The 12,131-nt window shown below is 45.4% G+C and overlaps 1 protein-coding gene across 1 annotated transcript in view; it reads left to right on the plus strand.

Moving 5' to 3' along the window:
- Positions 1-12,131, plus strand: part of HSPA12A (heat shock protein family A (Hsp70) member 12A) — an 84,962-nt gene that overhangs the window by 61,967 nt on the left and 10,864 nt on the right. Inside the window, exon 7 of the mRNA XM_038411538.2 lies at positions 10,844-11,015. Within this exon, the coding sequence (XP_038267466.1) occupies positions 10,844-11,015 (172 nt within the window). The remainder of the gene's footprint in view (positions 1-10,843; positions 11,016-12,131) is intronic.

Below are 12,131 nucleotides of genomic sequence, written 5' to 3' on the forward strand. Positions count from 1 at the left end.
AGCTGTGCCTGCATGTGCCCATTTGGAGCTGTGCCTGCAGAGGCCTGTTCAAGACATTGGGGGAAAATATAACTACTACATATATAATTAATATATGTTCCATACTCTCTGTACTTTCCAGCTTGCAAAGTGGCTGTTGGTCCATGCATTAAATACATCTCCACACATACATTATTTATCTTTATGGCCCCAGTGCAGCAAAACACTGAAGTACCTGCATTCCTATTAAGCACACAAGTAGTCCCCTTAAAACCAGGGCAACTATGTACATGCTTCAAGCCGTGCATCTGCCTTAAGTGTATTGCTGAATCAGGGGCTGTATGGTTAAGAGAATGACTTTCATTTAAACGAAAACAGGCTTATGCTTTCTCAAATTGAACCAGATTCTGAGGGGTATCTTTCAAACTCACGTCTCTTGCTTAGTTCTCTGAGTGGGCTACTGGCATCTCAGGTCACAGTAGAAGGGGGAGATCAGCCCTGTGGAACTGCTGTGCTCCCTGCAGCACATATGGGTATGGATTGGGTGATACCTTGACTCCGTCCCCCTCACCTCTCTCCCTGTGCTGGCCTGCACATTGGAATCAATAGGGAGTGGGAAGTAAGCTTTGCCAAGTAAAAGACTCATGGAGCTTACTTCCCTTCCGGATCAAGGGAGAACTAGGGACAAAGACTGGCCTCCCTTCTGCTTCTGGGGCAGCTCAGCTTCACAGCTCATGGAGTTAACAGAAGTCTTAACGCTGATTTATGACTCTATTCTGCAAACTGTTCTGCACATGGACCCCCACACATCAGAGGGACTCTGTACAGGCATAAGGGTCTGTCTGCATGGATCTGATTGTAGGAGTTGAGCCCTAGAAGGATCAGCTGATCTATTAATTCTGCTGCCGCCTCTTGCAGTTCCAAGTCATCCAAGTCCTTAGCTAATTTTCTTTTATTTAATGAGTCGTTAGCTTCATCACAGCTTGTGGAAAATATATTTTCCCTGTATTTTTGCCAGAAGGGTGATGCTGTTTCTACAGTGTGGTATTTAAATTCATGTTTTAAAATACCAAGGCATTTTTGCCTACAATAAAATAGCACTCAAGTATCAGGAGACTTCTACAACCTATTCTCTGAGGTAGGGGGAAGAAACTGCTCTTTTCTTCTCTTTCCCCGTTTTTTCCGTTGTGGAACTATCATTGAGGTAGGAACATGCTTTGAGGCCAGTGAATTTAGATTCTCAGCTGTAAATAACTGTGCCTCCGTTTAAGTTACCCAATGGGTATCTTCGTTTTACCCAACAAGCTTATAAACTTTAAAACGAAATACCAATCCAGGAAAAATCCCCCCAGTCCTACTCCCTAGTACTCTGGTATCTCCCAGAGGGAGGCTGCTTGGAGATATGATCCTGGATTGGTTCTAATGCAGGAATTCCCTTTATTTTCCCCAGCCTCTGTCACATGGAGATGGGTGCCAGTCTCCTGGAATGACTCAGAATAGGCTGCTCACACCATCTCAAAATCAATACTCATAGGAGAGGAGGATGATGCAGAGGTTAGGGTGTTAGCCTGGGATTCAGGCGATGTGGGTTCAATTCCCTGCTCCACCCCAGACTTCCTGTGTGACCTTGGGCACATTACTTAGGCCATGTCTACACTAGAAAGCGTACAGCTGCTGTAAGATCTCTCATGTAGCTGCTCTATGCTGATGGGAGAGCTCTCTCCCATTGACATAATTAAACCACCCCCAATGAGCAGCGGTAGCTATGTCAGCGGGAGAAGCTCTCCCACAGCAGTGCTTGTGTTAGTATAACTTATGTAGTTCAGGGGGGTGGGTTTTTGTACACCCCTCAGCGACATAAGTTCTGCTGACATAAGTGGCAGTGTAGACATAGCCTTAGCCTCTCTGTAACTCAGTTCCCATCTGTAAAATGTGGAGAATAGCACTTCCCTATTTCACAGGGGTATTGTGAGAATAATTACATTAAAAATTGTGAGGGGCTCAGAGACTAAGGTAATGGGGACCATTGAAGTGCCGATGAAGTGAGTTGTAGCTCACGAAAGCTTATGCTCAAATAAATTTGTTAGTCTCTAAGGTGCCACAAATACTCCTTTTCTTTTTGCGAATACAGACTAACACCGCTGCTACTCTGAAACTTTTCTATTTAGATGACCAACACATGAATCTCAGTCTTGGGCTGCAGGGTCAAAAAATGTCTTTGTGCTGAGACAGAGTTGAAGATCTAACAAATCTATGTACTACCTATATCAGGGGCGGGCAAACGTTTTGGCCTGAGGGCCGCATCGGGTTTCCAAAATTGTACGGAGGGCCTGTTAGGGGAGGCTAAGCCTTCCCAAACAGCCAGCCATGGCCCGGCCTCCCACCCCTATCCGACCCCCCCCTGCTTCTTGCCCCCTGACAGCCCCCCCAGGACTACTGCCCCCCCCCCACCCCATCCAACCCCTCCTCTCGTTCCTGAGGGCCCCCCCCAGGACTACTGCCCCATCCAACCACCCCTTCCTCCCTGTCTCCTGACTGCCCCCGGAACCCCTGCCCCTCACTGCCCCATCCAACACCCCCTCTCCTTCCTGACTGTCCCCTGGGGACCCTGCCCCATCCAACCACCCCTTCTCTCTGTCCCCTGACTGCCCCCGGAACCCCTATCCCTGACTGCCTCCCGCTGCTCCATCCAACCCCCCTTCCTTCCTGATTGCCCTCCCAACCCCTGCCCTCATTTAACCCCCCCTGTTCCCCGCCCTCTGACTGCCCCGACCCCTATCCGCACCCCTGGCCCCTGATCACCCTCCCCGAACTCTCCTGCCCTCTATCCAACCCCGCCCCCCCGTGCTGCCTGGAGCACCGGTGGCTGGCAGCACTACAGCCGCACCGCCCAGAGCACCAGGACAGGCAGCTGCAGCTCTGAAGCCTCACTGCCCAGAGCATTTCACCGGTGGCGCAGTGAGCTGAGGCTGCGAGGGAGGGGCTGGGGGCTAGCCTCCTGGGCTAGGAGCTCGGGGGCCAGGCAGGAGGGTCTCGCAGGCCGGATGTGGCCCGTGGGCCGTAGTTTGCCCACCTCTGACCTATATTGCTATACTAATCACAAACCTGGACCTCTCTTAGAGGCAGACTTGGAGTGGCTAGAGGCATTCCATGTGTGCTATCAGCACCAAATCCTCAACGTAATGTGGTTTGACTTTGTGTGAAATGTCATGGTCTTGCAGAGATCTGGCCTTCCTTCAGTGGCTCATTATATTCAAAAGCAGTGTTGCTTGCTCTTTGGCCATGTCACCAGGATGGACCAAAACACCCTAGCAAACCCTGTTCTCAAACTGTCCATCGACATGGAGGGGAGTGCATGGACACCCTAACCCTGCCTGGTGCTGCCCTCATAGCCCCCACAAATATCCATGGATTTGCAGGATTGAGCCATATCTGGGAACTCCACTACGTGGTGCTTGGTGCGATGCCATCAATGGTGGTCACTGGCTAGCATGGCGGTCTTCTGTACACTCTGCATGTGTTTGATGATAATCATGATGGTCACAAAAGTCTAGAGCAGGGTATCTCAACCTTTTTCTTTCTGAGCGCCCCCCACCCCCAACATATTATAAAAACTCCATGGCCCCGCTGTGCCACAACAACTGTTTTTCTGCATATAAAAGCCAGGATCAGTGTTAGGGGGTAGTAAGCAGGGCAGTTGCTCAGGGCCCCACGCCACAGGGGGCATCACAAAGCTAAGTTGCTCAGGCTTCAACTTTAGCCCCGGGTGGTGGGCTTGGGGCTCCGGGTTGCAGTCCTGTGCAGCGGGGCTCTGGCTTTCTGCCCGGGGTCCTAGCTAGTCTAATACTGGCCATGCATGGCTTACCCCCTGAAACCTGCTCACGGCTCCCCAGGAGGCACCAGACTCCTGGTTGAGAACCACTGGTCTAGAGGGTAAGAAATCAACTATATTAATCTGAAGAAAGTGTGATGATTTTTCACTAGTTGTTGTTATTGTGGTAGCACTGAGAAACCTCAGCCAGGTTTTGAGTAGCTAGGAATTATTCCTGCACCCAAATTTGCTATTTTCACATCTGTCTAGATTAGGGTTGCCAACTTTATACTTGCACAAAACCGAACACCCATGCTCCACCCCTGTCCCGCCCCCGCTCACTCCATCCCCTTCCCTCTGTCACTCGCACTCCCCACCCTCACTCGCTCATTTTCACCATGCTGATTTAGGGGGTTGGGGTGTGGGAGGGGGTCAGGGCTCCGGCTAAGGGTGCAGGGTCTGGGGGTGTAGGTGGGGGCTCTGGGCTGGGACTGAGGGGTTCAGAGGGTGGGAGGGGGATCAGGGCTGGGGCAGGGGGTTGGAGTATTGGGGGGTGTGAGAGCTCCAGCTGGGGGTGAAGGCTCTGGGGTGGGGCTGGGGATGAGGGGTTTGGGGTGCAGGAGGGGGCTCCGGGCTGGGATCGAGTGGTTTGGAGGGCGGGAGGGGGATCAGGGCTGGGGCAGAGGGTTGGAGTGTGGAAGGGGGTCAGGGCATGGAAGGGGATCAGGGATGCAGGCTCCAGGTGGCACTTACCTCAAGCAGCTCCTGGAAACAGCGGCATATCCCCCCTCCTGCTTCTATGCGGAGGCATGGTCAGGTGGCTCTGCACACTGCCCCCTCTGCAGGCACCACCTTCACAGCTTCCATTGGCAGTGGTTCCCAGCCAATGGGAGCTGCAAAGCTGGCTCTTGGAGCCGGGGCAACACACGGAGCCCCCTGGCTGCCCCTACATGTAGGAGCCAGAGCAGGGACATGCCGCTGCTTCCAGGAGCCGTGTGAAGCCTCAGCAGGCAGGGAGCCTGCCTTAGCCCCACTGCGCCGCCAACCACATTTTAGATGGCCTGGTCAATGGTGCCGCCAGGGTCCCTTTTCGACCAGGTGTTCTGGTCAAAAACCAGACACCTGGCAACTCTAATCCAGATTGGTACTTATATGGCTTTCATCACTGTAATATCTGGATGCCTCAGAATTGTTAATAGATTTTATTCTTTCAATACTTCTACAAGGCCGGAAAGTGTTTTCCCAGGTTTACAGAGGGAGAACTGAGGCACGGGGTAGGTAAGTGCCCAAGGAAGTCTGTGGCTGAGCCAGGAATTGGACACTATTTTTTGAGGTCCAGTCCAGTGCCTTCCCCATTAGATTGCCGTTCCTACATGCTGAAGGCACAAAACAACCATCTCTCAGTGTCTGAATTTGGATTTATACAAATGTTTCCCTTGTAAATGGGGAAGAGTTCTTGGAAGATCTGCACAAGGTGATGAGGTGATGTTTTACACCACCTCAGGGTGTCTGATTCTAGGTTCTACCATTTGTATGTGGAGGGGGGATGGGTGGAGAGGGGGTTCCAGGAAGGTTTGGTCACCTATATGTCTGAGGAGGCAGACAGGGGAGGGTGCATATAAACGGTTAACAGTTAACATCTAATTAACATCTAGTTAACATCTAATTCTAATAATAGATCAGGATAGTAAATTCAACTGATGAAGCACCATTTTTTGTTGTTGCACTAATTAAGCCCTCGGTGTCAGTTCTTCTCGTCAGTTTTGCAGTCCAAAGATACTCGTGTGCTTCATGGATAAGCCATATTATTTAGTACTGTGGATTTTATTGCTGTTGTCTTTAGTTATCCTGCCTGCAAAATGATGCCTAATGTGTCCTTCGAAAAAGGGAGCATAACTGCGGCCTTTAGTAGTTCAAACAGATAGTATTAGGAGCTGTTTTTAAACCTTATGAATGATTGTATATTTCCTAATGCAGCATTCATTTTGAGTAGGCCACTATGAAATAAATAAGCCTAATAGAGTGGAGTGAATGATAGCATGGTGCATGGCTTTGTGAAATACAGAAGTGTTGATGGTGCTAATTACAGAAGCTTTCAGAGATGGGAGCCATTCACACCGGCTGGTTCTCAGCTTTGTACATGTTCCTTTCTTAAAAGCTCAAATTATGCTGAATGTTTCTCTATAGTACTGTCTTTATTTTATTTCATTTAAAAAAAACCTCAAATCAAAACAGTATTTCATTGTGTCCCGTAACATGGCAGACTAGTCTAGGGAGAAGAAGGATCGTTCTTGAGAACACTGTGACGATGATAATTCTGCATTTCAAATGACTAAGGACTATTTAGTTCTCTGGAACTACTCACAGCATCGCTATATTGAGGTAGAATCCAGACCAAAATGTTTGTTAATTTGGAGCCAGTCAAACACTTTCCAAGCCAGCCAAGAGCTAGACCAATCTGGAAATGTTTGTTAGTCACTAGAAATTATTTCTAACTATCACTAGCAATGTTGTAGGAGTGATGCACTCCAATGGTCCCAGCTTCTACAGGCAACAGAGCCAGCTTGCCAAGCTAAGGCCTCATCTGTATCAGCGAACCAACTCCTTGCCCCCAATCAGTTGTCCATGCTACAATGTACAGTGGATCTTGGGATGCTTCTGCAATCCTAAGACTAGGTGTTGGAGCATCCAGAGATCCTTTGGAGATAGAGCGTTCACAGCTGAATGGGAGAGAGGCAGTGGCATAAAGAGGCACCTCCTTACTGGAATGACATTCACAAAATAAGAAATACCAGTACTAGTACAAGCACCAGCAGTGCAACACTGCTGATGGCTCAGTACTAAATGAATTATCCATTTTTATGGCTAGAACCCCCTGTTCACTTGGTGTTAAAGCATGTCACCATTTTCCAGACATACAATGTGTCATTTTTCAAGAAAAGTAGCTGCCCTGCCCCATAGCTAGCAAGGTCTCCTGAGCCCAAAAGGAAGTTATACCTGCATGCACTGAGAATTGTATCTTCAAGTAGGCTACTCATCAGGATGCCTGGCTAATTATTGTTAAATATTTGCATGACGCATCATGGTTTCTGTGCACTCTACACAGAGAATAAAAGCAGAATCCTTGGCCGCATCCTGAAAGGTTACAATCTAGCTTGGTCCACACTCATTAATTTTCAGAAATGAGATGCTCAGTATAGAAAATAATCTATGTTAAGTCTTTGAGATAAATCCAGTGGTTATTAAGACACAAACTACCCTTGTCCTTGTGTTGGGATAGGTTGGCTTGGCTTTTATGTATTTATATTGTAGCGGGAACACCGGTCTGCTTCCTTGATGCTACATAAGTAGCTGAGCTTTATGCAAACTGAGTGGGCTGGGGTAGGGAAGTTCACCCCTCCAATCTTGAGTCAGGATGTGAGGCCGCAGTGCTGTACCCCATAGCCTAGGCTGGAGTAAGAGCCATAGCATCTCCACATTGATCTACGTAGAGTCAAATCCCAGGGCCCTTTTCCTGGCCCATCCCTATTACAGCCCACTAAAACCTAAATCTACCCTTTTAATAGTTGTATGTATGCACATATGTTTGAGAGCATGAAAAAAGGTGGAAAGAAAGACACAAAGACAGAAATTACACACAGCCCCAGAGACCCATGCCTTACCATCTTCAGCAGCCATATTCTTTTATTCATGTTGACCTTGTCCTGCTCTTTCCTTTAGCGCCTGTGCTCAATGCTTGACCACACTCCTTATGCATGTGCCCTCAACTTACATCATAAACCCCATGGGATAACGACATTGTCTTTTATGTGTCTGTACCATTCATATTTAGGGTGCTGTAGTAAGGGAAGTTTCAGCACCACGTTCTGCCCCACAAGTCCATGCTTTCTGTCTCTACATACATGTGTTTGTGTGTGTGTGTGTTACACTGTACATTATATAGAGACAAACATGTATAATATATTATTGGGAGAGCTGGTATCAACCCCTAGATTTAGGTTGCATACCACTTTTCATGATTAAAAATTCTTGACATTTCTTTCTTTCTTGTTTTGAGAAACACTAACACCTCCATGGTTTGCAACTGGCCTTTGACATTCAGCAGGGAGAAAGTCCTGGAGCTAGAAAAATGCCTTTTCTTTGCCTCCCAAAATTCCATTTAGGTTGAGTTGAGTTATCAACTGTTAAAATTTTCATGTACCTTCTCCTGCATGTGTTCCCCAGGATAATGTTTTGAGTATGTCAAAATGACTGAACACAAAGCATTCTGAAGAGCTGGTATCATGTCACTGGTGCTGCCACTGCAGCAGCAGCAACACAGATTGTACTGGGAATGCTTAGGAGTTCCTGGAGCAGGAGGAGTGGTGGAAAGAGCTAGGCCAATCTGGAATTGTCACCAGCCACATCCCTGGGACATAGTATGTGACCTCGGAATCCTGTCTCCCCTCTAAGGGCAGGAGCCACTCTTCCAGCTGACAGGGGCAGGAGAGAAAGAAAGCCCCAGGTCAGGCTTCTCCCTGACTACCCACTGGATCCAACACATGGCATCAACAGCCCACCCATCCCCATCCCCCAGGAGATAACAGACTACTGCTGTTTGCTAATATAGTTAGTCCTGTAGCTCAAACAGTAGAAGTCTATGCTGCAATGCTGAAAGTTCAGGTTCAAATCTTGCTGGTGATGCATGGCGGGGGGAGGAGGTGGTTATAGTTCCATATAATAGAATTTGTTTTTACCTTTTTGTTTTAGAAAAAAATAAACCTAAGAATTTGCCTACAGAAAGCTACATTAAAAGAAATTTATTTTGGTTGCAAAGTCGTATTCAAATGTTAGGAAATGCCTAATTGACAGTTGAACATGCAAGCTTAATTCTGACCATTTGTGCATCTGCATTATGAGATAGATTTTAATTATATTATCACTTACTATTTTTTCACGTACCTTTTTTCCACAGGAACTTTGCCTACTTCAGTGCATAGTTTGGACACAAAAGGGTGTAACAGTGAGGTTGCGTAGGCAACTGTATGCTTATCATTTCCTTTCTTTTAATGTAGTTTTTTTAATATGTAATATGAGATAGGTGTCCAGATTTGACACCCATACTCATATTGGAGAGTACTTTACTCTATAAATAGCAGTCTCACTGAATTCAGTGAGACTGCTTGTGGCGTAAAATGCTACCCAGCATGAGTAAAGGTATCCAAACCTGGCCCACAGTGAACTGAGCACAGTGCACAAAGCTTTTATGACAGGTTTCAGAGTAGCTTTTGTGGTTCATGTGCTTTCAAACCAATGAACAACCTTTGTAAATTTACTCCCACTCCATGGAGTGGGAATTTACTTACCATACAATTTCTCCATTTCACCCTTCCCAGTAATGGTGGGGAGAGTGATGCTTTTGTTGGAACTACAGGCCTCTTATGGTTGTTACAAGTGAGAGGAAAAGAACAAAGTGATGAGAAGACAAATGTTGAAAATATCACTTTTGTTGTGCTGAGCAGTCTGACCTGAGCATTGGCTTATGAACAAGCTTTACTTTCACTTATACCTTCTCATACAAACAAGTTATTTCCCAGCATGTACAACCAGCAGTTGTCTTATTACTATAGTGCAAAGTGTAACTATGTGAACTATTTTGGGTTCCAATGCAGGTCAGCTGTTTTTCCATCTGAGCCACTTTTGTTTGTTTGTTTTTGTATTTTAAAGGCTTGTTCACATCTTAGGTAATTGTTGTGCCTTTTTTTTTTTTTTTTTTTGGAAAGCTCTCATGCAGTGACAGTGTATGTGCATGAATCAAAGCACCCAAAAGTTGCCTGGGAGACTGAACATGAAAACAAATAAATCAAAAAACCGTTCTCCTCTTTACCAACATGCTTTAGCATTAAGGAACACAGTTTATCAATAAACAACATTAGCAGGAAAACCTCAACTTGAATTGGAACTGTAGGAGCTTGGAAATGTCAATGTTGCCTGTCATAAGAGAAAATCAGAAGCTAGGGGGAAACACCGGAGCTTGTAGGAGAAAAGAAAAGTAAGACAAAAGCACACTTGCCAACTTTTGTGATATTTGGAATTTTTCTTAAAGCCCCAATTCTTGGAGTTGTGATTACATGAGAATCTTAGGTTTCATGGGGATGGGCAGAAGTAAGTTTGTAGACCTTATAGTTGTAGAGAAAACCTTGGAAACTTGACCCCTAAAGGCTCACAAACCAGAAAGCAAATAAAAAGAACTGTAAATATGTTGTTTTTAAAATTTTCTTGATTTTTTAAGCCAGTCTCATGATGTTTTGCAGGCCTGACATATGGTTTTGCATGCATGGGTTAGCAATACTTAGTCTGCATCTTAAAGCTATTGCAGAATATGGGTGTGTGTAAAGGTGATAGTAATAGAAAAACTCAACTCTAAGTGAAAAAATGGATATCTGGCAAAGGGCATTATGCAGATCAGTGACTTCAGGGGACTCCTCTTTCTGGCTTTCTGCAAGAGCTACTTGTGGAAATTTCTTCAGCCCCACCACACATGTGAACAAAATTTGCTGGGCTGATACAATAGCCATTGTATTATCCACTTGCTCTGCGTAGTAATAGGATATAAAATAAGAGTGATGCGTTAATGTTATTGTTACAGTGGAAGGAGGGCAAAGGTATTTCTCCGTTTCTTGACAGAAGGTTGGGACTCTTGAGAAGTTTAGATTCAGCTGGGTTAACAAGGAGTGCAGATTGTAGACAGTTTACCCTGGATTTCAACAGTCTTCTCTAGCTCTCTTTCTCTGCCTATCGTACGCGCTCACCTCGTTAACTAGATACTAAGCATGGTAAGTGCATGCATCTTTCCCGATTACAACCTGCAAACTTATCAAAACTGAAGACATAATTTTTTGCAGGCCAAGATCCTTAGCCAATGGCTCAGCAGCTTTTAGTGGCATTTAACTTAGGGAAAAAATGCAGAGCTGGTTTAAATGTTCATTATTCACCTACCAAACCAGTCTGAGATGAAGACTATCTGGTTACATTTTTTCCCACCCCACTTCTCTGAATGATTCTGTTTCACAGGCAGGAATGGCAACTCCTGAAAACCCCGAGCAGCTGATAATTGCCCTGGAACCTGAGGCTGCTTCCATCTACTGCAGAAAGCTCCGCCTTCACCAGATGATAGACCTGAGCAGCAAAGCACCTGTCAATGGTTATAATGCTAGTGACACCGTAGGAGCTGGATTTACACAGGGTACCTCTTCTACTAACCGACTTGAGATCTAGTGCCTTTCGGCTACATTAGATTTGGTCATTAGGGCAGTTTTCTTACTATTTCCTGTAGGTTATCATTGCCTCTTTGTGTTAGTGGAACATTACAGGCTAGTATAGAAAAACTTCTCTATTTACTTTAATTTGACTATTTGGGCACTGATCCTGCGAACACTTGTGCTCAATGCTTAACTTTAAGCATGCAGGTAGCACGATTGACTTTATTTGGACATGAGGGACTTCTCACAGATTTGAAGTTAAGCAAAGGCATAGTATTTGCAGGATCAGGACCTTACTGTTTTAATGTAATAGCTAATTGTTTCCTTGTGCAGATTTAACTTTACTTTTGTGAGCCAACCATGATGTGTTAAACTAGCTATATTAATTTAACAAGGGATTACACTTGAATTTGCCATCAGACCTTTAATGTTTCTGGAATTTTTGTCAAAAGTTGGGCACTTGGTGATTTTTGGTTCATAATTACATTGGTCACCATGAAATAGTCAGCATTCACCAGTAGTTAGCAAAACTGTGCTACGTGATACGGCATAGCATGTTCTCTGAACTTGGAACAGAAACTAAGTATTGTGCTTCAGATATCATGTGTGTTATCTATTGTTTCTGTGAATGTTGAGTTTTTACTAGCTCCCATGGTAGGTTTGATGCAGACTCATTTACACTGAGAGGCAGACTATGGAGTGTAATTTAACTGGTTTGCAGATGGATCATCTTTCACTGCAGAAGTTTTTGAAAACTGTCATTCTGATTGAGTCTGAAGTTAGGCAGTAAAGATGGGACAAGTTTTGATGGTAATGTAAAGATCCAAATTATCTGCTAGTGTAAATTGGTGCACTCCATTGACAGTTGTGGAGTTGTGCCAGTTTACCCCCGCAGAGAATTTGGCAAAAGATCTTATACTTTGTCAAGTTTTCCAGCTCAAAACAGCAAAAGCAAATGGAAGATTCTGCTAATAAACCCATTCAAGACATTTTATTTCTCCCTGTCCTTAATGGAAGCCATTTTTTTTTAGTTGACAGGATGTGATGACCCAGTTTGCCCCCAGAAATTTCATAATTAATGAAACTGATTGAGTCCTTTT

Source organism: Dermochelys coriacea, chromosome 7 (genome assembly GCF_009764565.3).
Source record: "Dermochelys coriacea isolate rDerCor1 chromosome 7, rDerCor1.pri.v4, whole genome shotgun sequence".
NCBI lineage: Eukaryota > Metazoa > Chordata > Testudines > Dermochelyidae > Dermochelys > Dermochelys coriacea.